The sequence below is a fragment of the Lampetra fluviatilis genome, unplaced genomic scaffold, assembly GCF_964198595.1.
Source record: "Lampetra fluviatilis unplaced genomic scaffold, kcLamFluv1.1 SCAFFOLD_217, whole genome shotgun sequence".
Lineage (NCBI taxonomy): Eukaryota > Metazoa > Chordata > Hyperoartia > Petromyzontiformes > Petromyzontidae > Lampetra > Lampetra fluviatilis.
In genome coordinates, this window is record NW_027621821.1 from 1 (window position 1) to 24,093 (window position 24,093).

The 24,093-nt window shown below is 58.6% G+C and overlaps 1 protein-coding gene across 1 annotated transcript in view; it reads right to left on the reverse strand.

Annotated features, from left to right (window-relative positions):
- Window positions 1-13,548: 13,548 nt before the first annotated feature.
- Window positions 13,549-24,093, reverse strand: part of LOC144955738 (gamma-aminobutyric acid receptor subunit rho-2-like) — a 52,586-nt gene continuing 42,041 nt past the window's right edge. Inside the window, exons 8-10 of the mRNA XM_078885882.1 lie at window positions 22,894-23,150; window positions 13,735-14,092; window positions 13,549-13,634 (exon numbers count right to left, since the gene is read on the reverse strand). Of these exons, the coding sequence (XP_078742008.1) occupies window positions 13,549-13,634; window positions 13,735-14,092; window positions 22,894-23,150 (701 nt within the window). The remainder of the gene's footprint in view (window positions 13,635-13,734; window positions 14,093-22,893; window positions 23,151-24,093) is intronic.

Sequence of the window (24,093 nt, forward strand, 5' to 3'; positions counted from 1 at the left end):
GGGTCTCAGTGTTGAGTCTGTGGGTCAGTGCTGAGTCTGTGGGTCTCAGTGTTGAGTCTGTGGGTTTCAGTGCTGAGTCTATGAGTCTCAGTGCTGAGTCTGTGGGTCTCAGTGTTGAGTCTGTGGGTCTCAGTGTTGAGTCTGTGGGTCTCATTGTTGAGTCTGTGGGTCTCAGTGCTGAGTCTGTGGGTCTCAGTGCTGAGTCTGTGGGTCTCAGTGTTGAGTCTGTGGGTCTCAGTGCTGAGTCTGTGGGTCTCAGTGTTGAGTCTGTGGGTCTCAGTGTTGAGTCTGTGGGTCTCAGTGCTGAGTCTGTGGGTCTCAGTGCTGAGTCTGTGGGTCTCAGTGCTGAGTCTGTGGGTCTCAGTGTTGAGTCTGTGGGTCTCAGTGCTGAGTCTGTGGTCTCAGTGCTGAGTCTGTGGGTCTCAGTGTTGAGTCTGTGGGTCTCAGTGTGAGTCTGTGGGTCTCAGTGCTGAGTCTGTGGGTCTCAGGCTGAGTCTGTGGGTCTCATGCTGAGTCTGTGGGTCTCAGTGTTGAGTCTGTGGGTCTCAGTGCTGAGTCTGTGGGTCTCAGTGTTGAGTCTGTGGGTCTCAGTGCTGAGTCTGTGGGTCTCAGTGTTGAGTCTGTGGGTCTCAGTGCTGAGTCTGTGGGTCTCAGTGTTGAGTCTGTGGGTCTCAGTGTTGAGTCTGTGGGTCTCAGTGCTGAGTCTGTGGGTCTCAGTGCTGAGTCTGTGGGTCTCAGTGTTGAGTCTGTGGGTCTCAGTGCTGAGTCTGTGGGTCTCAGTGCTGAGTCTGTGGGGTCTCAGTGCTGAGTCTGTGGGTCTCAGTGCTGAGTCTGTGGGTCTCAGTGTTGAGTCTGTGGGTCTCAGTGCTGAGTCTCTGGGTGCTGAGTCTGTGGGTCTCAGCGCTGAGTCTGTGGGTCTCAGGCTGAGTCTGTGGGTCTCAGTGCTGAGTCTGTGGGTCTCAGTGTGAGTCTGTGGGTCTCAGTGCTGAGTCTGTGGGTCTCAGTGCTGAGTCTGTGGGTCTCATGCTGAGTCTGTGGGTCTCAGGTGTGAGTCTGTGGGTCTCAGTGTGAGTCTGTGGGTCTCAGTGCTGAGTCTGTGGGTCTCAGTGCTGAGTCTGTGGGTCTCAGTGGTGAGTCTGTGGGTCTCAGTGCTGAGTCTGTGGGTCTCAGTGCTGAGTCTGTGGGTCTCAGTGCTGAGTCTGTGGGTCTCAGTGCTGAGTCTGTGGGTCTCAGTGTTGAGTCTGTGGGTCTCAGTGCTGAGTCTGTGGGTCTCAGTGCTGAGTCTGTGGGTCTCAGTGCTGAGTCTGTGGGTCTCAGTGCTGAGTCTGTGGGTCTCAGTGCTGAGTCTGTGGGTCTCAGTGTTGAGTCTGTGGGTCTCAGGCTGAGTCTGTGGGTCTCAGTGCTGAGTCTGTGGGTCTCAGTGCTGAGTCTGTGGGTCTCAGTGCTGAGTCTGTGGGTCTCAGTGCTGAGTCTGTGGGTCTCAGTGTTGAGTCTGTGGGTCTCAGTGTCTGAGTCTGTGGGTCTCAGTGCTGAGTCTGTGGGTCTCAGTGCTGAGTCTGTGGGTCTCAGAGCTGAGTCTGTGGGTCTCAGTGTTGAGTCTGTGGGTCTCAGTGTTGAGTCTGTGGGTCTCAGGCTGAGTCTGTGGTCTCAGTGCTGAGTCTGTGGGTCTCAGTGCTGAGTCTGTGGGTCTCAGTGTTGAGTCTGTGGGTCTCAGTGCTGAGTCTGTGGGTCTCAAGTGTTGAGTCTGTGGGTCTCAGTGTTGAGTCTGTGGGTCTCAGCGCTGAGTCTGTGGGTCTCAATGTTGAGTCTGTGGGTCTCAGTGTTGAGTCTGTGGGTCTCAGCGCTGAGTCTGTGGGTCTCAGTGCTGAGTCTGTGGGTCTCAGTGCTGAGTCTGTGGGTCTCAGTGTTGAGTCTGTGGGTCTCAGCGCTGAGTCTGTGGGTCTCAGTGTTGAGTCTGTGGGTCTCAGTGTTGAGTCTGTGGGTCTCAGTGTTGAGTCTGTGGGTCTCAGTGCTGAGTCTGTGGTCTCAGTGTTGAGTCTGTGGGTCTCAGTGTTGAGTCTGTGGGTCTCAGTGTGAGTCTGTGGGTCTCAGTGTTGAGTCTGTGGGTCTCAGTGTTGAGTCTGTGGGTCTCAGATGTTGAGTCTGTGGGTCTCAGTGCTGAGTCTGTGGGTCTCAGTGCTGAGTCTGTGGGTCTCAGTGTTGAGTCTGTGGGTCTCAGTGTTGAGTCTGTGGGTCTCAGTGTTGAGTCTGTGGGTCTCAGTGCTGAGTCTGTGGGTCTCAGTGTTGAGTCTGTGGGTCTCAGTGTTGAGTCTGTGGGTCTCAGTGTTGAGTCTGTGGGTCTCAGTGTTGAGTCTGTGGGTCTCAGTGTTGAGTCTGTGGGTCTCAGTGTTGAGTCTGTGGGTCTCAGTGTTGAGTCTGTGGGTCTCAGTGCTGAGTCTGTGGGTCTCAGTGCTGAGTCTGTGGGTCTCAGTGTTGAGTCTGTGGGTCTCAGTGTTGAGTCTGTGGGTCTCAGTGTTGAGTCTGTGGGTCTCAGTGTTGAGTCTGTGGGTCTCAGTGTTGAGTCTGTGGGTCTCAGTGCTGAGTCTGTGGGTCTCAGTGTTGAGTCTGTGGGTCTCAGTGTTGAGTCTGTGGGTCTCAGTGCTGAGTCTGTGGGTCTCAGTGTTGAGTCTGTGGGTCTCAGTGTTGAGTCTCAGTGTTGAGTCTGTGGGTCTCAGTGTTGAGTCTGTGGGTCTCAGTGTTGAGTCTGTGGGTCTCAGTGTTGAGTCTGTGGGTCTCAGTGTTGAGTCTGTGGGTCTCAGTGTTGAGTCTGTGGGTCTCAGTGCTGAGTCTGTGGGTCTCAGTGTTGAGTCTGTGGGTCTCAGTGTTGAGTCTGTGGGTCTCAGTGCTGAGTCTGTGGGTCTCAGTGTTGAGTCTGTGGGTCTCAGTGTTGAGTCTGTGGGTCTCAGTGTTGAGTCTGTGGGTCTCAGTGTTGAGTCTGTGGGTCTCAGTGTTGAGTCTGTGGGTCTCAGTGTTGAGTCTGTGGGTCTCAGTGTTGAGTCTGTGGGTCTCAATGTTGAGTCTGTGGGTCTCAGTGTTGAGTCTGTGGGTCTCAGTGCTGAGTCTGTGGGTCTCAGTGTTGAGTCTGTGGGTCTCAGTGTTGAGTCTGTGGGTCTCAATGTTGAGTCTGTGGGTCTCAGTGTTGAGTCTGTGGGTCTCAGTGTTGAGTCTGTGGGTCTCAGTGTTGAGTCTGTGGGTCTCAGTGTTGAGTCTGTGGGTCTCAGTGTTGAGTCTGTGGGTCTCAGTGTTGAGTCTGTGGGTCTCAGTGTTGAGTCTGTGGGTCTCAATGTTGAGTCTGTGGGTCTCATTGTTGAGTCTGTGGGTCTCAGTGTTGAGTCTGTGGGTCTCAGTGTTGAGTCTGTGGGTCTCAGTGCTGAGTCTGTGGGTCTCAGTGTTGAGTCTGTGGGTCTCAGTGCTGAGTCTGTGGGTCTCAGTGCTGAGTCTGTGGGTCTCAGTGTTGAGTCTGTGGGTCTCAGTGTTGAGTCTGTGGGTCTCAGTGTTGAGTCTGTGGGTCTCAGTGTTGAGTCTGTGGGTCTCAGTGTTGAGTCTGTGGGTCTCAGTGTTGAGTCTGTGGGTCTCAGTGCTGAGTCTGTGGGTCTCAGTGCTGAGTCTGTGGGTCTCAGTGCTGAGTCTGTGGGTCTCAGTGCTGAGTCTGTGGGTCTCAGCGCTGAGTCTGTGGGTCTCAGCGCTGAGTCTGTGGGTCTCAGTGCTGAGTCTGTGGGTCTCAGTGCTGAGTCTGTGGGTCTCAGCGCTGAGTCTGTGGGTCTCAGTGCTGAGTCTGTGGGTCTCAGTGCTGAGTCTGTGGGTCTCAGTGCTGAGTCTGTGGGTCTCAGTGCTAAGTCTGTGGGTCTCAGCGCTGAGTCTGTGGGTCTCAGTGCTGAGTCTGTGAGTTTCAGTGCTGAGTCTGTGGGTCTCAGTGCTGAGTCTGTGGGTCTCAGCGCTGAGTCTGTGGGTCTCAGTGCTGAGTCTGTGGGTCTCAGTGCTGAGTCTGTGGGTCTCAATGTTGAGTCTGTGGGTCTCAGTGTTGAGTCTGTGGGTCTCAGCGCTGAGTCTGTGGGTCTCAGTGTTGAGTCTGTGGGTCTCAGTGTTGAGTCTGTGGGTCTCAGCGCTGAGTCTGTGGGTCTCAGTGTTGAGTCTGTGGGTCTCAGTGTTGAGTCTGTGGGTCTCAGTGTTGAGTCTGTGGGTCTCAGTGCTGAGTCTGTGGGTCTCAGTGTTGAGTCTGTGGGTCTCAGTGTTGAGTCTGTGGGTCTCAGTGCTGAGTCTGTGGGTCTCAGCGCTGAGTCTGTGGGTCTCAGTGTTGAGTCTGTGGGTCTCAGTGTTGAGTCTGTGGGTCTCAGTGTTGAGTCTGTGGGTCTCAGCGCTGAGTCTGTGGGTCTCAGTGTTGAGTCTGTGGGTCTCAGTGTTGAGTCTGTGGGTCTCAGCGCTGAGTCTGTGGGTCTCAGTGTTGAGTCTGTGGGTCTCAGTGTTGAGTCTGTGGGTCTCAGTGTTGAGTCTGTGGGTCTCAGCGCTGAGTCTGTGGGTCTCAGTGCTGAGTCTGTGGGTCTCAGTGTTGAGTCTGTGGGTCTCAGTGTTGAGTCTGTGGGTCTCAGTGCTGAGTCTGTGGGTCTCAGTGTTGAGTCTGTGGGTCTCAGCCCTGAGTCTGTGGGTCTCAGTGCTGAGTCTGTGTGTCTCAGTGTTGAGTCTGTGGGTCTCAGTGTTGAGTCTGTGGGTCTCAGCCCTGAGTCTGTGGGTCTCAGTGCTGAGTCTGTGTGTCTCAATGTTGAGTCTGTGGGTCTCAATGTTGAGTCTGTGGGTCTCAGTGCTGAGTCTGTGGGTCTCAGTGCTGAGTCTGTGGGTCTCAGTGCTGAGTCTGTGGGTCTCAGTGTTGAGTCTGTGGGTCTCAATGCTGAGTCTGTGGGTCTCAGTGCTGAGTCTGTGGGTCTCAGTGCTGAGTCTGTGGGTCTCAATGTTGAGTCTGTGGGTCTCAGTGCTGAGTCTGTGGGTCTCAGTGCTGAGTCTGTGGGTCTCAGTGCTGAGTCTGTGGGTCTCAATGTTGAGTCTGTGGGTCTCAGTGCTGAGTCTGTGGGTCTCAGTGCTGAGTCTGTGGGTCTCAGTGTTGAGTCTGTGGGTCTCAGTGTTGAGTCTGTGGGTCTCAGTGTTGAGTCTGTGGGTCTCAGTGCTGAGTCTGTGGGTCTCAGCCCTGGGTCACGCCACCCCCCCCTCACCCCCCACCCTCCCCCCCCCACCCCCTCCCCCCCCTCCCCCCACCCCCCCACCCCCTCCCCCCCACCCCCTCCCCTAGTCCGAGTAGGAGGCCCAGTAGACCACGTTGAAGAGGAGGAACGCTGCCGGGAAGAGCGCCCTCGAGTACGAGTCGATGGCGTGGGTGGGCCACGTGACCACCCCCGCCCCCCCCGCCCCCCCCCACCCCCCCCCACCACCCCCCCCACCGCCCCCCCCCCCCGGGGCCTTCTCTCGGGCCGGGCGTCGTCACCGTCGTCACCGCCGCAACCGTCGCAACCGCGGCAACCGTCGCAACCGTCGCAACCGCGGCAACCGTCGCAACCGTGGCAACCGCGGAGGTCCGGGTCAGGCTCCGGCGGGCCCCGAAAGAGGCCGTCGTGGGGTCGACGGACCGCGGCTCCGTCGTCGGTGACGGTGGCCGGGAGGTGCGGCGAGGGCGGACGCTGAGAGGGGCCGCGGCCGCGTCGTCCGGAGGGTGGAGCGGGCGCCATGACCATGCCCATGGTATTGAGGGCGGTGGAGGGGTCAAGGTCGAGGTCGAGGTCAAGGTCAATGTCGAAGGTGTCGGGGGCCGGGTAGGGGGTGCGCACGGTGCAAGCGCACAGCACCTGGCACCGGGGAGACACGGAGGGCAGTGGTGAGATGAGTCTGTGGGTCTCAGTGTTGAGTCTGTGGGTCTCTGTGTGGTGAGTCTGTGGGACTCAGTGTTGAGTCTGTGGGTCTCAGTGCTGAGTCTGTGGGTCTCAGTGCTGAGTCTGTGGGTCTCAGTGTTGAGTCTGTGGGTCTCAGTGTTGAGTCTGTGGGTCTCAGTGTTGAGTCTGTGGGTCTCAGTGTTGAGTCTGTGGGTCTCAGTGTTGAGTCTGTGGGTCTCAGTGTTGAGTCTGTGGGTCTCAGTGCTGAGTCTGTGGGTCTCAGTGCTGAGTCTGTGGGTCTCAGTGCTGAGTCTGTGGGTCTCAGTGCTGAGTCTGTGGGTCTCAGCGCTGAGTCTGTGGGTCTCAGCGCTGAGTCTGTGGGTCTCAGTGCTGAGTCTGTGGGTCTCAGTGCTGAGTCTGTGGGTCTCAGCGCTGAGTCTGTGGGTCTCAGTGCTGAGTCTGTGGGTCTCAGTGCTGAGTCTGTGGGTCTCAGTGCTGAGTCTGTGGGTCTCAGTGCTGAGTCTGTGGGTCTCAGCGCTGAGTCTGTGGGTCTCAGTGCTGAGTCTGTGAGTTTCAGTGCTGAGTCTGTGGGTCTCAGTGCTGAGTCTGTGGGTCTCAGCGCTGAGTCTGTGGGTCTCAGTGCTGAGTCTGTGGGTCTCAGTGCTGAGTCTGTGGGTCTCAATGTTGAGTCTGTGGGTCTCAGTGTTGAGTCTGTGGGTCTCAGCGCTGAGTCTGTGGGTCTCAGTGTTGAGTCTGTGGGTCTCAGTGTTGAGTCTGTGGGTCTCAGCGCTGAGTCTGTGGGTCTCAGTGTTGAGTCTGTGGGTCTCAGTGTTGAGTCTGTGGGTCTCAGTGTTGAGTCTGTGGGTCTCAGTGCTGAGTCTGTGGGTCTCAGTGTTGAGTCTGTGGGTCTCAGTGTTGAGTCTGTGGGTCTCAGTGCTGAGTCTGTGGGTCTCAGCGCTGAGTCTGTGGGTCTCAGTGTTGAGTCTGTGGGTCTCAGTGTTGAGTCTGTGGGTCTCAGTGTTGAGTCTGTGGGTCTCAGCGCTGAGTCTGTGGGTCTCAGTGTTGAGTCTGTGGGTCTCAGTGTTGAGTCTGTGGGTCTCAGCGCTGAGTCTGTGGGTCTCAGTGTTGAGTCTGTGGGTCTCAGTGTTGAGTCTGTGGGTCTCAGTGTTGAGTCTGTGGGTCTCAGCGCTGAGTCTGTGGGTCTCAGTGCTGAGTCTGTGGGTCTCAGTGTTGAGTCTGTGGGTCTCAGTGTTGAGTCTGTGGGTCTCAGTGCTGAGTCTGTGGGTCTCAGTGTTGAGTCTGTGGGTCTCAGCCCTGAGTCTGTGGGTCTCAGTGCTGAGTCTGTGTGTCTCAGTGTTGAGTCTGTGGGTCTCAGTGTTGAGTCTGTGGGTCTCAGCCCTGAGTCTGTGGGTCTCAGTGCTGAGTCTGTGTGTCTCAATGTTGAGTCTGTGGGTCTCAATGTTGAGTCTGTGGGTCTCAGTGCTGAGTCTGTGGGTCTCAGTGCTGAGTCTGTGGGTCTCAGTGCTGAGTCTGTGGGTCTCAGTGTTGAGTCTGTGGGTCTCAATGCTGAGTCTGTGGGTCTCAGTGCTGAGTCTGTGGGTCTCAGTGCTGAGTCTGTGGGTCTCAATGTTGAGTCTGTGGGTCTCAGTGCTGAGTCTGTGGGTCTCAGTGCTGAGTCTGTGGGTCTCAGTGCTGAGTCTGTGGGTCTCAATGTTGAGTCTGTGGGTCTCAGTGCTGAGTCTGTGGGTCTCAGTGCTGAGTCTGTGGGTCTCAGTGTTGAGTCTGTGGGTCTCAGTGTTGAGTCTGTGGGTCTCAGTGTTGAGTCTGTGGGTCTCAGTGCTGAGTCTGTGGGTCTCAGCCCTGGGTCACGCCACCCCCCCCCTCACCCCCCACCCTCCCCCCCCACCCCCTCCCCCCCCTCCCCCCACCCCCCCACCCCCCTCCCCCCCACCCCCTCCCCTAGTCCGAGTAGGAGGCCCAGTAGACCACGTTGAAGAGGAGGAACGCTGCCGGGAAGAGCGCCCTCGAGTACGAGTCGATGGCGTGGGTGGGCCACGTGACCACCCCCGCCCCCCCCCGCCCCCCCCCACCCCCCCCACCACCCCCCCCACCGCCCCCCCCCCCCGGGGCCTTCTCTCGGGCCGGGCGTCGTCACCGTCGTCACCGCCGCAACCGTCGCAACCGCGGCAACCGTCGCAACCGTCGCAACCGCGGCAACCGTCGCAACCGTGGCAACCGCGGAGGTCCGGGTCAGGCTCCGGCGGGCCCCGAAAGAGGCCGTCGTGGGGTCGACGGACCGCGGCTCCGTCGTCGGTGACGGTGGCCGGGAGGTGCGGCGAGGGCGGACGCTGAGAGGGGCCGCGGCCGCGTCGTCCGGAGGGTGGAGCGGGCGCCATGACCATGCCCATGGTATTGAGGGCGGTGGAGGGGTCAAGGTCGAGGTCGAGGTCAAGGTCAATGTCGAAGGTGTCGGGGGCCGGGTAGGGGGTGCGCACGGTGCAAGCGCACAGCACCTGGCACCGGGGAGACACGGAGGGCAGTGGTGAGATGAGTCTGTGGGTCTCAGTGTTGAGTCTGTGGGTCTCTGTGTGGTGAGTCTGTGGGTCTCAGTGCTGAGTCTGTGGGTCTCAGTGTGGTGAGTCTGTGGGTCTCAGTGGTGAGTCTGTGGGTCTCAGTGTTGAGTCTGTGGGTCTCAGTGGTGAGTCTGTGGGTCTCAGCGCTGAGTCTGTGGGTCTCAGTGTGGTGAGTCTGTGGGTCTCAGCGCTGAGTCTGTGGGTCTCTGTGTGGTGAGTCTGTGGGTCTCAGTGCTGAGTCTGTGGGTCTCAGTGTGGTGAGTCTGTGGGTCTCAGTGGTGAGTCTGTGGGTCTCAGCGCTGAGTCTGTGGGTCTCAGTGCTGAGTCTGTGGGTCTCAGTGTGGTGAGTCTGTGGGTCTCAGTGCTGAGTCTGTGGGTCTCAGCGCTGAGTCTGTGGGTCTCAGTGCTGAGTCTGTGGATCTCAGCGCTGAGTCTGTGGGTTTCAGTGTTGAGTCTGTGGGTCTCAGCGCTGAGTCTGTGGGTCTCAGTGGTGAGTCTGTGGGTCTCAGTGCTGAGTCTGTGGGTCTCAGTGCTGAGTCTGTGGGTCTCAGCGCTGAGTCTGTGGGTCTCGGTGTTGAGTCTGTGGGTCTCAGTGTTGAGTCTGTGGGTCTCAGTGTTGAGTCTGTGGGTCTCTGTGTGTTGAGTCTGTGGGTCTTAGTAGTTTGTGATTCTCAGTGGTGAGTCTGTGGGTCTCAGTGTTGAGTCTGTGGGTCTCGGTGTTGAGTCTGTGGGTCTCAGTGTTGAGTCTGTGGGTCTCAGTGTTGAGTCTGTGGGTCTCAGTGTTGAGTCTGTGGGTCTCAGTGCTGAGTCTGTGGGTCTCAGTGTTGAGTCTGTGGGTCTCAGTGTTGAGTCTTTGGGTCTCAGTGTTGAGTCTGTGGGTCTCAGTGCTGAGTCTGTGGGTCTCAGTGTTGAGTCTGTGGGTCTCTGTGTGGTGAGTCTGTGGGTCTCAGTGGTGAGTCTGTGGGTCTCTGTGTGGTGAGTCTGTGGGTCTCAGCACTGAGTCTGTGGGTCTCAGTGTTGAGTCTGTGGGTCTCAGTGTTGAGTCTGTGGGTCTCAGTGGTGAGTCTGTGGGTCTCAGTGGTGAGTCTGTGGGTCTCAGTGTTGAGTCTGTGGGTCTCAGTGGTGAGTCTGTGGGTCTCAGTGTTGAGTCTGTGGGTCTCAGTGTTGAGTCTGTGGGTCTCAGTGTTGAGTCTGTGGGTCTCAGTGTTGAGTCTGTGGGTCTCAGTGTTGAGTCTGTGGGTCTCAGTGCTGAGTCTGTGGGTCTCAGTGCTGAGTCTGTGGGTCTCAGTGTTGAGTCTGTGGGTCTCAGTGTTGAGTCTGTGGGTCTCAGTGCTGAGTCTGTGGGTCTCAGTGCTGAGTCTGTGGGTCTCAGTGCTGAGTCTGTGGGTCTCAGTGTTGAGTCTGTGGGTCTCAGTGTTGAGTCTGTGGGTCTCAGTGTTGAGTCTGTGGGTCTCAGTGTTGAGTCTGTGGGTCTCAGTGGTGAGTCTGTGGGTCTCAGTGTTGAGTCTGTGGGTCTCAGTGTTGAGTCTGTGGGTCTCAGTGTTGAGTCTGTGGGTCTCAGTGTTGAGTCTGTGGGTCTCAGTGTTGAGTCTGTGGGTCTCTGTGTTGAGTCTGTGGGTCTCAGTGTTGAGTCTGTGGGTCTCAGTGCTGAGTCTGTGGGTCTCAGTGTTGAGTCTGTGGGTCTCAGCGCTGAGTCTGTGGGTCTCAGTGTTGAGTCTGTGGGTCTCAGTGTTGAGTCTGTGGGTCTCAGTGTTGAGTCTGTGGGTCTCAGCCCTGAGTCTGTGGGTCTCAGTGTTGAGTCTGTGGGTCTCAGTGTTGAGTCTGTGGGTCTCAGCGCTGAGTCTGTGGGTCTCAGTGTTGAGTCTGTGGGTCTCAGTGTTGAGTCTGTGGGTCTCAGTGTTGAGTCTGTGGGTCTCAGCCCTGAGTCTGTGGGTCTCAGTGCTGAGTCTGTGGGTCTCAGCCCTGGGTCACGCCACCCCCCCCCTCACCCCCCACCCTCCCCCCCCCACCCCCCTCCCCCCCCTCCCCCCCACCCCCCCACCCTTTCCCCCCCACCCCCTCCCCTAGTCCGAGTAGGAGGCCCAGTAGACCACGTTGAAGAGGAGGAACGCTGCCGGGAAGAGCGCCCTCGAGTACGAGTCGATGGCGTGGGTGGGCCACGTGACCACCCCCGCCCACCCCGCCCCCCCCACCCCCCCCACCGCCCCCCCCACCGCCCCCCCCCCCCCGGGGCCTTCTCTCGGGCCGGGCGTCGTCACCGTCGTCACCGCCGCAACCGTCGCAACCGCGGCAACCGTCGCAACCGCGGCAACCGTCGCAACCGCGGCAACCGTCGCAACCGTCGCAACCGCGGCAACCGTCGCAACCGTGGCAACCGCGGAGGTCCGGGTCAGGCTCCGGCGGGCCCCGAAAGAGGCCGTCGTGGGGTCGACGGACCGCGGCTCCGTCGTCGGTGACGGTGGCCGGGAGGTGCGGCGGGGGCGGACGCTGAGAGGGGCCGCGGCCGCGTCGTCCGGAGGGTGGAGCGGGCGCCATGACCATGCCCATGGTGTTGAGGGCGGTGGAGGGGTCAAGGTCGAGGTCGAGGTCAAGGTCAAGGTCGAAGGTGTCGGGGGCCGGGTAGGGGGTGCGCACGGTGCAAGCGCACAGCACCTGGCACCGGGGAGACACGGAGGGCAGTGGTGAGATGAGTCTGTGGGTCTCAGTGCTGAGTCTGTGGGTCTCAGTGTTGAGTCTGTGGGTCTCAGTGTTTAGTCTGTGGGTCTCAATGTTGAGTCTGTGGGTCTCAATGTTGAGTCTGTGGGTCTCAGTGTTGAGTCCCCCCACCCCCCCCTCACCCCCCACCCTCCCCCCCCCCCTTTCCCCACCCCCCCACCTCACCCTCCCCCCCTCCCCCCACCCCCCCCACCCCCTCCCCCCCACCCCTCCCCCCCCCTCCCCCCACCAACCCCCCCCCTCCCCTAGTCCGAGTAGGAGGCCCAGTAGACGACGTTGAGTCTGTAGGTCTCAGCGCTGAGTCCCCCCACCCCCCCTCACCCCCCCCCCTCCCACCCCCCACCCCCCACCCACCCCCCGACCTCACCCTCCCCCCCTCCCCCCACCCCCCCACCCCCTCCCCCCCACCCCTCCCCCCCCCTCCCCCCACCCACCCCCCCTCCCCTAGTCCGAGTAGGAGGCCCAGTAGACGACGTTGAGTCTGTGGGTCTCAGAGCTGAGTCCCCCCAACCCCCCCTCACCCCCCACCCTCCCCCCCCCCACCCTCCCCCCTCACCCCCTCCCCCCCACCCCTCCCCCCCCCCTCCCCCCACCCACCCCCCCCTCCCCTAGTCCGAATAGGAGGCCCAGTAGACCACGTTGAAGAGGAGGAACGCTGCCGGGAAGAGCGCCCTCGAGTACGAGTCGATGGCGTGGGTGGGCCACGTGACCACCCCCGCCCCCCCCCACCCCCCCCCACCGCCCCCCCCACCGCCCCCCCCCCCCGGGGCCTTCTCTCGGGCCGGGCGTCGTCACCGTCGTCACCGCCGCAACCGTCGCAACCGCGGCAACCGTCGCAACCGCGGCAACCGTCGCAACCGTCGCAACCGTGGCAACCGCGGAGGTCCGGGTCAGGCTCCGGCGGGCCCCGAAAGAGGCCGTCGTGGGGTCGACGGACCGCGGCTCCGTCGTCGGTGACGGTGGCCGGGAGGTGCGGCGGGGGCAGACGCTGAGAGGGGCCGCGGCCGCGTCGTCCGGAGGGTGGAGCGGGCGCCATGACCATGCCCATGGTGTTGAGGGCGGTGGAGGGGTCAAGGTCGAGGTCGAGGTCAAGGTCAAGGTCGAAGGTGTCGGGGGCCGGGTAGGGGGTGCGCACGGTGCAAGCGCACAGCACCTGGCACCGGGGAGACACGGAGGGCAGTGGTGAGATGAGTCTGTGGGTCTCTGTGTGGTGAGTCTGTGGGTCTCAGTGTTGAGTCTGTGGGTCTCAGTGTTGAGTCTGTGGGTCTCAGTGCTGAGTCTGTGGGTCTCAGTGTTGAGTCTGTGGGTCTCAGTGTTGAGTCTGTGGGTCTCAGTGTTGAGTCTGTGGGTCTCAGTGGTGAGTCTGTGGGTCTCAGTGTTGAGTCTGTGGGTCTCAGTGCTGAGTCTGTGGGTCTCAGTGCTGAGTCTGTGGGTCTCAGTGCTGAGTCTGTGGGTCTCAGCGCTGAGTCTGTGGGTCTCAGTGGTGAGTCTGTGGGTCTCAGTGGTGAGTCTGTGGGTCTCAGTGTTGAGTCTGTGGGTCTCAGTGTTGAGTCTGTGGGTCTCAGTGTTGAGTCTGTGGGTCTCAGTGTTGAGTCTGTGGGTCTCAGTGTTGAGTCTGTGGGTCTCAGTGTTGAGTCTGTGTTTCTCAGCGCTGAGTCTGTGGGTCTCAGTGCTGAGTCTGTGGGTCTCGGTGTTGAGTCTGTGGGTCTCAGTGTTGAGTCTGTGGGTCTCAGTGTTGAGTCTGTGGGTCTCAGTGTTGAGTCTGTGGGTCTCAGTGTTGAGTCTGTGGGTCTCAGTGTTGAGTCTGTGGGTCTCAGTGTTGAGTCTGTGGGTCTCAGCGCTGAGTCTGTGGGTCTCAGTGCTGAGTCTGTGGGTCTCAGTGTTGAGTCTGTGGGTCTCAGTGTTGAGTCTGTGGGTCTCAGCGCTGAGTCTGTGGGTCTCAGTGTTGAGTCTGTGGGTCTCAGTGTTGAGTCTGTGGGTCTCAGTGTTGAGTCTGTGGGTCTCAGTGTTGAGTCTGTGGGTCTCAGTGCTGAGTCTGTGGGTCTCAGTGTTGAGTCTGTGGGTCTCAGTGTTGAGTCCCCCCACCCCCCCCCTCACCCCCCACCCTCCCCCCCCCTCTCCCCACCCCCCCACCTCACCCTCCCCCCCTCCCCCCACCCCCCCACACCCTCCCCCCCCCCTCCCCCCCACCAACCCCCCCCTCCCCTAGTCCGAGTAGGAGGCCCAGTAGACGACGTTGAGTCTGTGGGTCTCAGCGCTGAGTCCCCCCACCCCCCCCTCACCCCCCACCCTCCCCCCCCCCCCACCCTCCCCCCCCACCCCCTCCCCCCCACCCCTCCCCCCCCCTCCCCCCACCCACCCCCCCTCCCCTAGTCCGAATAGGAGGCCCAGTAGACCACGTTGAAGAGGAGGAACGCTGCCGGGAAGAGCGCCCTCGAGTACGAGTCGATGGCGTGGGTGGGCCACGTGACCACCCCCGCCCCCCCCACCCCCCCCACCGCCCCCCCCACTGCCCCCCCCCCCCCGGGGCCTTCTCTCGGGCCGGGCGTCGTCACCGTCGTCACCGCCGCAACCGTCGCAACCGCGGCAACCGTCGCAACCGTCGCAACCGCGGCAACCGTCGCAACCGTGGCAACCGCGGAGGTCCGGGTCAGGCTCCGGCGGGCCCCGAAAGAGGCCGTCGTGGGGTCGACGGACCGCGGCTCCGTCGTCGGTGACGGTGGCCGGGAGGTGCGGCGGGGGCGGACGCTGAGAGGGGCCGCGGCCGCGTCGTCCGGAGGGTGGAGCGGGCGCCATGACCATGCCCATGGTATTGAGGGCGGTGGAGGGGTCAAGGTCGAGGTCGAGGTCAAGGTCAATGTCGAAGGTGTCGGGGGCCGGGTAGGGGGTGCGCACGGTGCAAGCGCACAGCACCTGGCACCGGGGAGACACGGAGGGCAGTGGTGAGATGAGTCTGTGGGTCTCAGTGTTGAGTCTGTGGGTCTCTGTGTGGTGAGTCTGTGGGTCTCAGTGCTGAGTCTGTGGGTCTCAGTGTGGTGAGTCTGTGGGTCTCAGTGGTGAGTCTGTGGGTCTCAGTGTTGAGTCTGTGGGTCTCAATGTTGAGTCTGTGGGTCTCAGTGCTGAGTCTGTGGGTCTCAGTGCTGAGTCTGTGGGTCTCAATGTTGAGTCTGTGGGTCTCAGTGCTGAGTCTGTGGGTCTCAGTGCTGAGTCTGTGGGTCTCAGTGCTGAGTCTGTGGGTCTCAGTGCTGAGTCTGTGGGTTTCAGTGCTGAGTCTGTGGGTCTCAGTGCTGAGTCTGTGGGTCTCAGCGCTGAGTCTGTGGGTCTCAGCGCTGAGTCTGTGGGTCTCAGTGCTGAGTCTGTGGGTCTCAGTGTTGAGTCTGTGGGTTTCAGTGCTGAGTCTGTGGGTCTCAGTGCTGAGTCTGTGGGTCTCAGCGCTGAGTCTGTGGGTCTCAGTGCTGAGTCTGTGGGTCTCAATGTTGAGTCTGTGGGTCTCAGTGTTGAGTCTGTGGGTGGCAGTGGTGAGTCTGTGGGTCTCTGTGTGGTGAGTCTGTGGGTCTCAGTGTTGAGTCTGTGGGTGGCAGTGCTGAGTCTGTGGGTCTCTGTGTGGTGAGTCTGTGGGTCTCTGTGTTGAGTCTGTGGGTGGCAGTGGTGAGTCTGTGGGTCTCAGTGTTGAGTCTGTGGGTGGCAGTGCTGAGTCTGTGGGTCTCTGTGTGGTGAGTCTGTGGGTCTCAGTGTTGAGTCTGTGGGTGGCAGTGGTGAGTCTGTGGGTCTCTGTGTGGTGAGTCTGTGGGTCTTAGTAGTTTGCGGGTCTCAGTGGTGAGTCTGTGGGTGGCAGTGGTGAGTCTGTGGGTCTCAGTGTTGAGTCTGTGGGTCTCAGTGGTGAGTCTGTGGGTCTCAGTGTTGAGTCTGTGGGTCTCAGTGGTGAGTCTGTGGGTCTCAGTGCTGAGTCTGTGGGTCTTAGTAGTTTGTGGGTCTCAGTGGTGAGTCTGTGGGTCTCAGTGCTGAGTCTGTGGGTCTCAGTGTTGAGTCTGTGGGTCTCAGTGTTGAGTCTGTGGGTCTCAGTGCTGAGTCTGTGGGTCTCAGTGTTGAGTCTGTGGGTCTCAGTGTTGAGTCTGTGGGTCTCAGTGCTGAGTCTGTGGGTCTCAGTGTTGAGTCTGTGGGTCTCAGTGTTGAGTCTGTGGGTCTCAGTGTTGAGTCTGTGGGTCTCAGTGTTGAGTCTGTGGGTCTCAGTGTTGAGTCTGTGGGTCTCTGTGTGGTTAGTCTGTGGGTCTTAGTAGTTTGTGGGTCTCAGTGGTGAGTCTGTGGGTCTCAGTGCTGAGTCTGTGGGTCTCGGTGTTGAGTCTGTGGGTCTCAGTGTTGAGTCTGTGGGTCTCAGTGTTGAGTCTGTGGGTCTCAGTGTTGAGTCTGTGGGTCTCAGTGTTGAGTCTGTGGGTCTCAGTGTTGAGTCTGTGGGTCTCAGTGGTGAGTCTGTGGGTCTCTGTGTGGTTTGTCTGTGGGTCTTAGTAGTTTGTGGGTCTCAGTGGTGAGTCTGTGGGTCTCAGTGTTGAGTCTGTGGGTCTCAGTGTTGAGTCTGTGGCTCTCAATGTTGAGTCTGTGGGTCTCAGTGCTGAGTCTGTGGGTCTCAGTGTTGAGTCTGTGGGTCTCAGCGCTGAGTCTGTGGGTCTCAGTGCTGAGTCTGTGGGTCTCAGTGTTGAGTCTGTGGGTCTCAGTGCTGAGTCTGTAGGTCTCAGTGCTGAGTCTGTGGGTCTCAGTGCTGAGTCTGTGGGTCTCAGTGTTGAGTCTGTGGGTGACAGTGTTGAGTCTGTGGGTCTCAGTGCTGAGTCTGTGGGTCTCAGTGTTGAGTCTGTGGGTCTCAGTGTTGAGTCTGTAGGTCTCAGTGCTGAGTCTGTGGGTCTCAGTGTTGAGTCTGTGGGTCTCAGTGTTGAGTCTGTGGGTGACAGTGTTGAGTCTGTGGGTCTCAGTGCTGAGTCTGTGGGTCTCAGTGTTGAGTCTGTGGGTCTCTGTGTTGAGTCTGTGGGTCTCAGCGCTGAGTCTGTGGGTCTCAGTGCTGAGTCTGTGGGTCTCAGTGTTGAGTCTGTGGGTCTCAGTGCTGAGTCTGTAGGTCTCAGTGCTGAGTCTGTGGGTCTCAGTGCTGAGTCTGTGGCTCTCAATGTTGAGTCTGTGGGTCTCAGTGCTGAGTCTGTGGCTCTCAATGTTGAGTCTGTGGGTCTCAGTGCTGAGTCTGTGGGTCTCAGTGTTGAGTCTGTGGGTCTCAGTGCTGAGTCTGTAGGTCTCAGTGCTGAGTCTGTGGGTCTCAGTGCTGAGTCTGTGGGTCTCAGTGTTGAGTCTGTGGGTCTCAGTGCTGAGTCTGTGGGTCTCAGTGTTGAGTCTGTGGCTCTCAGTGCTGAGTCTGTGGGTCTCAGTGTTGAGTCTGTGGGTCTCAGTGTTGAGTCTGTGGGTCTCAGCGCTGAGTCTGTGGGTCTCAGTGTTGAGTCTGTGGGTCTCAGTGCTGAGTCTGTGGGTCTCAGTGCTGAGTCTGTGGGTCTCAGTGTTGAGTCTGGGGGTCTCAGTGTTGAGTCTGTGGGTCTCAGTGCTGAGTCTGTGGGTCTCAGTGCTGAGTCTGTGGGTCTCAGTGTTGAGTCTGTGGGTGACAGTGCTGAGTCTGTGGGTCTCAGTGTTGAGTCTGTGGGTCTCAGTGCTGAGTCTGTGGGTCTCAGTGCTGAGTCTGTGGGTCTCAGTGCTGAGTCTGTGGGTCTCAGTGCTGAGTCTGTGGGTCTCAGTGCTGAGTCTGTAGGTCTCAGTGCTGAGTCTGTGGGTCTCAGTGCTGAGTCTGTGGGTCTCAGTGTTGAGTCTGTGGGTCTCAGTGCTGAGTCTGTGGGTCTCAGTGCTGAGTCTGTGGGTCTCAGTGCTGAGTCTGTGGGTCTCAGTGTTGAGTCTGTGGGTCTCAGTGCTGAGTCTGTGGGTCTCAGTGCTGAGTCTGTGGGTCTCAGTGTTGAGTCTCAGCGCTGAGTCTGTGGGTCTCAGTGCTGAGTCTGTGGGTCTCAGTGTTGAGTCTGTGGGTCTCAGTGTTGAGTCTGTGGGTCTCAGTGCTGAGTCTGTGGGTCTCAGCGCTGAGTCTGTGGGTCTCAGTGTTGAGTCTGTGGGTCTCAGTGTTGAGTCTGTGGGTCTCAGTGCTGAGTCTGTGGGTCTCAGTGCTGAGTCTGTGGGTCTCAGTGTTGAGTCTGTGGGTTTCAGTGCTGAGTCTGTGGGTCTCAGTGCTGAGTCTGTGGGTCTCAGTGTTGAGTCTGTGGGTCTCAGTTTTGAGTCTGTGGGTCTCAGTGCTGAGTCTGTGGGTCTCAGTGTTGAGTCTGTGGGTCTCAGTGCTGAGTCTGTGGGTCTCAGTGCTGAGTCTGTGGGTCTCAGTGCTGAGTCTGTGGGTCTCAGTGCTGAGTCTGTGGGTCTCAGTGTTGAGTCTGTGGGTCTCAGCGCTGAGTCTGTGGGTCTCAGTGCTGAGTCTGTGGGTCTCAGTGTTGAGTCTGTGGGTCTCAGTGCTGAGTCTGTGGGTCTCAGTGCTGAGTCTGTGGGTCTCAGTGTTGAGTCTGTGGGTCTCAGCGCTGAGTCTGTGGGTCTCAGTGCTGAGTCTGTGGGTCTCAGTGCTGAGTCTGTGGGTCTCAGTGCTGAGTCTGTGGGTCTCAGTGCTGAGTCTGTGGGTCTCAGTGCTGAGTCTGTGGGTCTCAGTGCTGAGTCTGTGGGTCTCAGTGTTGAGTCTGTGGGTCTCAGTGTTGAGTCTGTGGGTCTCAGTGCTGAGTCTGTGGGTCTCAGTGCTGAGTCTGTGGGTCTCAGTGTTGAGTCTGTGGGTCTCAGTGCTGAGTCTGTGGGTCTCAGTTTTGAGTCTGTGGGTCTCAGTGCTGAGTCTGTGGGTCTCAATGTTGAGTCTGTGGGTCTCAGTTTTGAGTCTGTGGGTCTCAGTGCTGAGTCTGTGGGTCTCAGTGTTGAGTCTGTGGGTCTCAGTTTTGAGTCTGTGGGTCTCAGTGCTGAGTCTGTGGGTCTCAGTGCTGAGTCTGTGGGTCTCAGTGCTGAGTCTGTGGGTCTCAGTGTTGAGTCTGTGGGTCTCAGTTTTGAGTCTGTGGGTCTCAGTGTTGAGTCTGTGGGTCTCAGTGCTGAGTCTGTGGGTCTCAATGTTGAGTCTGTGGGTCTCAATGTTGAGTCTGTGGGTCTCAGTGTTGAGTCTGTGGGTCTCAGTTTTGAGTCTGTGGGTCTCAATGTTGAGTCTGTGGGTCTCAGTGTTGAGTCTGTGGGTCTCAATGTTGAGTCTGTGGGTCTCAATGTTGAGTCTGTGGGTCTCAGTGTTGAGTCTGTGGGTCTCAGTGTTGAGTCTGTGGGTCTCAGTTTTGAGTCTGTGGGTCTCAATGTTGAGTCTGTGGGTCTCAGTGTTGAGTCTGTGGGTCTCAGTGTTGAGTCTGTGGGTCTCAGTGTTGAGTCTGTGGGTCTCAGTTTTGAGTCTGTGGGTCTCAATGTTGAGTCTGTGGGTGGCAGTGCTGAGTCTGTGGGTGGCAGTGCTGAGTCTGTGGGTCTCAGTGCTGAGTCTGTGGGTCTCAGTGCTGAGTCTGTGGGTCTCAATGTTGAGTCTGTGGGTCTCAGTGCTGAGTCTGTGGGTCTCAGTGCTGAGTCTGTGGGTCTCAGTGCTGAGTCTGTGGGTCTCAGTGCTGAGTCTGTGGGTCTCAGTGCTGAGTCTGTGAGTTTCAGTGCTGAGTCTGTGGGTCTCAGTGCTGAGTCTGTGGGTCTCAGCGCTGAGTCTGTGGGTCTCAGTGCTGAGTCTGTGGGTCTCAGTGCTGAGTCTGTGGGTCTAAATGTTGAGTCTGTGGGTCTCAGTGTTGAGTCTGTGGGTCTCAGTGTTGAGTCTGTGGGTCTCAGTGCTGAGTCTGTGGGTCTCAATGTTGAGTCTGTGGGTCTCAGTGCTGAGTCTGTGGGTCTCAGTGCTGAGTCTGTGGGTCTCAGTGTTGAGTCTGTGGGTCTCAGTGTTGAGTCTGTGGGTCTCAGTGTTGAGTCTGTGGGTCTCAGTGTTGAGTCTGTGGGTCTCAGTGTTGAGTCTGTGGGTCTCAGTGCTGAGTCTGTGGGTCTCAATGTTGAGTCTGTGGGTCTCAGTGCTGAGTCTGTGGGTCTCAGTGCTGAGTCTGTGGGTCTCAGTGCTGAGTCTGTGGGTCTCAGTGCTGAGTCTGTGGGTCTCAGTGCTGAGTCTGTGAGTTTCAGTGCTGAGTCTGTGGGTCTCAGTGCTGAGTCTGTGGGTCTCAGCGCTGAGTCTGTGGGTCTCAGTGCTGAGTCTGTGGGTCTCAGTGCTGAGTCTGTGGGTCTCAGTGTTGAGTCTGTGGGTCTCAGTGTTGAGTCTGTGGGTCTCAGTGCTGAGTCTGTGGGTCTCAGTGCTGAGTCTGTGGGTCTCAGTGCTGAGTCTGTGGGTCTCAGCGCTGAGTCTGTGGGTCTCAGTGCTGAGTCTGTGGGTCTCAGTGCTGAGTCTGTGGGTCTCAGCGCTGAGTCTGTGGGTCTCAGTGGTGAGTCTGTGGGTCTCAGCGCTGAGTCTGTGGGTCTCAATGTTGAGTCTGTGGGTCTCAGTGCTGAGTCTGTGGGTCTCAGCGCTGAGTCTGTGGGTCTCAGTGCTGAGTCTGTGGGTCTCAGTGCTGAGTCTGTGGGTCTCAGTGTTGAGTCTGTGGGTCTCAGTGCTGAGTCTGTGGGTCTCAATGTTGAGTCTGTGGGTGTCAGTGCTGAGTCTGTGGGTCTCAGTGTTGAGTCTGTGGGTCTCAGTGCTGAGTCTGTGGGTCTCAGTGCTGAGTCTGTGGGTCTCAATGTTGAGTCTGTGGGTGTCAGTGCTGAGTCTGTGGGTCTCAGTGTTGAGTCTGTGGGTCTCTGTGTTGAGTCTGTGGGTCTCAGCGCTGAGTCTGTGGGTCTCAGCGCTGAGTCTGTGGGTCTCAGTGCTGAGTCTGTGGGTCTCAGTGCTGAGTCTGTGGGTCTCAGTGCTGAGTCTGTGGGTCTCAGTGTTGAGTCTGTGGGTCTCAGTGCTGAGTCTGTGGGTGGCAGTGCTGAGTCTGTGGGTCTCAGTGTTGAGTCTGTGGGTCTCAGTGTTGAGTCTGTGGGTCTCAGTGCTGAGTCTGTGGGTCTCAGTGCTGAGTCTGTGGGTCTCAGTGCTGAGTCTGTGGGTCTCAATGTTGAGTCTGTGGGTCTCAGTGCTGAGTCTGTGGGTGTCAGTGCTGAGTCTGTGGGTCTCAATGTTGAGTCTGTGGGTCTCAGTGCTGAGTCTGTGGGTCTCAGTGCTGAGTCTGTGGGTCTCAGTGCTGAGTCTGTGGGTCTCAATGTTGAGTCTGTGGGTCTCAGTGCTGAGTCTGTGGGTCTCAGTGCTGAGTCTGTGGGTCTCAGTGCTGAGTCTGTGGGTCTCAATGTTGAGTCTGTGGGTCTCAGTGCTGAGTCTGTGGGTGTCAGTGCTGAGTCTGTGGGTCTCAATGTTGAGTCTGTGGGTCTCAGTGCTGAGTCTGTGGGTCTCAGTGCTGAGTCTGTGGGTCTCAATGTTGAGTCTGTGGGTCTCAGTGCTGAGTCTGTGGGTGTCAGTGCTGAGTCTGTGGGTCTCAATGTTGAGTCTGTGGGTCTCAGTGCTGAGTCTGTGGGTCTCAGTGCTGAGTCTGTGGGTCTCAATGTTGAGTCTGTGGGTCTCAGTGCTGAGTCTGTGGGTCTCAATGTTGAGTCTGTGGGTCTCAGTGCTGAGTCTGTGGGTCTCAGTGCTGAGTCTGTGGGTCTCAGTGCTGAGTCTGTGGGTCTCAGTGCTGAGTCTGTGGGTCTCAGTGCTGAGTCTGTGGGTCTCAGCGCTGAGTCTGTGGGTCTCAGTGCTGAGTCTGTGGGTCTCAGTGCTGAGTCTGTGGGTCTCAGCGCTGAGTCTGTGGGTCTCAGTGGTGAGTCTGTGGGTCTCAGCGCTGAGTCTGTGGGTCTCAATGTTGAGTCTGTGGGTCTCAGTGCTGAGTCTGTGGGTCTCAGCGCTGAGTCTGTGGGTCTCAGTGCTGAGTCTGTGGGTCTCAGTGCTGAGTCTGTGGGTCTCAGTGCTGAGTCTGTGGGTCTCAATGCTGAGTCTGTGGGTCTCAGTGCTGAGTCTGTGGGTATCAGTGCTGAGTCTGTGGGTCTCAGTGCTGAGTCTGTGGGTCTCAGCGCTGAGTCTGTGGGTCTCAGTGCTGAGTCTGTGGGTCTCAGTGCTGAGTCTGTGGGTCTCAGCGCTGAGTCTGTGGGTCTCAGTGCTGAGTCTGTGGGTCTCTGTGCTGAGTCTGTGGGTCTCAGTGTTGAGTCTGTGGGTCTCAGTGTTGAGTCTGTGGGTCTCAGTGCTGAGTCTGTGAGTCTCAGTGTTGAGTCTGTGGGTCTCAGTGCTGAGTCTGTGGGTCTCAGTGTTGAGTCTGTGGGTCTCAGTGTTGAGTCTGTGGGTCTCAGGGTTGAGTCTGTGGGTCTCAGTGCTGAGTCTGTGGGTCTCAGTGCTGAGTCTGTGGGTCTCAGTGTTGAGTCTGTGGGTCTCAGTGCTGAGTCTGTGGGTCTCAGTGCTGAGTCTGTGGGTCTCAGCGCTGAGTCTGTGGGTCTCAGTGTTGAGTCTGTGGGTCTCAGTGCTGAGTCTGTGGGTCTCAGTGCTGAGTCTGTGGGTCTCAGTGCTGAGTCTGTGGGTCTCAGTGCTGAGTCTGTGGGTCTCAGTGTTGAGTCTGTGGGTCTTAGTGCTGAGTCTGTGGGTCTCAGTGTTGAGTCTGTGGGTCTCAGTGTTGAGTCTGTGGGTCTCAGTGTTGAGTCTGTGGGTGGCAGTGCTGAGTCTGTGGGTCTCAGTGCTGAGTCTGTGGGTCTCAGTGTTGAGTCTGTGGGTCTCAGTGTTGAGTCTGTGGGTCGCAGTGCTGAGTCTGTGGGTCTCTGTGTGTTGAGTCTGTGGGTCGCAGTGCTGAGTCTGTGGGTCTCAGTGCTGAGTCTGTGGGTCTCTGTGTGTTGAGTCTGTGGGTCTTAGTAGTTTGTGGTTCTCAGTGGTGAGTCTGTGGGTGGCAGTGGTGAGTCTGTGGGTCTCAGTGTTGAGTCTGTGGGTCTCAGTGCTGAGTCTGTGGGTCTCAGTGGTGAGTCTGTGGGTCTCAGTGTTGAGTCTGTGGGTCTCAGTGCTGAGTCTGTGGGTCTCAGTGGTGAGTCTGTGGGTCTCAGTGTTGAGTCTGTGGGTCTCAGTGCTGAGTCTGTGGGTCTCAGCGCTGAGTCTGTGGGTCTCAGTGCTGAGTCTGTGGGTCTCAGTGTTGAGTCTGTGGGTCTCAGTGCTGAGTCTGTGGGTCTCAGTGTTGAGTCTGTGGGTCTCAGCGCTGAGTCTGTGGGTCTCAGTGTTGAGTCTGTGGGTCTCAGCGCTGAGTCTGTGGGTCTCAGCGCTGAGTCTGTGGGTCTCAGCCCTGAGTCTGTGGGTCTCAGTGTTGAGTCTGTGGGTCTCAGCGCTGAGTCTGTGGGTCTCAGCGCTGAGTCTGTGGGTCTCAGTGTTGAGTCTGTGGGTCTCAGTGTTGAGTCTGTGGGTCTCAGTGTTGAGTCTGTGGGTCTCAGCGCTGAGTCTGTGGGTCTCAGCGCTGAGTCTGTGGGTCTCAGCGCTGAGTCTGTGGGTCTCAGTGCTGAGTCTGTGGGTCTCAGTGCTGAGTCTGTGGGTCTCAGTGCTGAGTCTGTGGGTCTCAGCTCTGAGTCTGTGGGTCTCAGTGTTGAGTCTGCGTCTCTCAGCTCTGAGCCGTTTCGCTCACCGACAGTTTTTCCTTCGCCGTGTCCATCGCGGGGAACGAGTTGCCGGCCGCGTTGGCGGCGTTCGCGGCGTTGGCGGCGTTGGCGTTGGCCCTGGGGGTGCTCAGGTAGTTGATGGCCGCGTACTCAAGCACGGAGAGGAAAACAAAAACAAAGCTCGCCCAGAGGTAGACGTCCACCGCCTTCACGTAGGAGACACGCGGCATGGACGCGTTGACGCCCGTGATGATGGTGGACATCGTGAGCACGGTGGTGATGCCTGTGCGGGGTGAGAGGGGACGTGGTGAGGGTGGACGTGGGGAGGGTGGATGTGGGGAGGGTGGACGTGGTGAGCGATGTCTACTCAGTCATCTACTCATCCCCCCCCCATCCACCCACTCACTCACCCAACAATGCACCCACCCACTCACCCACCCACCCACCCACCACCCTACCCAGCCACTCACCCACCCTCTCACCCACTCACCCACCAACCCACTCACCCACTCACCCACTCACTCACTCATCCACTCACTCACCCACACAATAACTCATCCACTCACTCACTCACCCACCCACTCACTCACTCACCCACTCACTCACCCACCAACCCACTCACCCACTCACTCACCCACTCACTCACTCACTCACCCACTCACTCACCCTCCCAGCCACTCACCCACTCACTCACTCACCCAGCCACTCACTCACTCACTCATCCACTCACTCACTCACCCACTCACTCACTCACTCACCCAGCCACTCACCCACTCACTCACCCAGGCAGCCACTCACCCACTCACCCACCCAGCCACTCACTCACTCACCCACTCACTCACCCAGCCACTCACCCCCCCACCCACTCACCCACCCACTCACTCACTCACCCACTCACTCACTCACCCAGCCAGCCACTCACCCTCCCACTCACCCACTCACCCACCCACTCACCCACCCACCCCCCACCCTGTACCGAGTGGAACTCGTGCAGGAATAGCTCTGCGATCGATCCAGAAGGAGACCCAGGAGAGCATCACCATGAGTGAGGCGGGGAAGTACGTCTGTAGCATTCACTCACCCAGCCACTCACTCACTCACTCACCCAGCCAGCCACTCACTCACTCAGCCACTCACCCACTCACTCACTCACTCACCCAGCCACTCACTCACTCACTCATCCACTCACTCACTCACTCACCCAGCCAGCCACTCACTCACTCAGC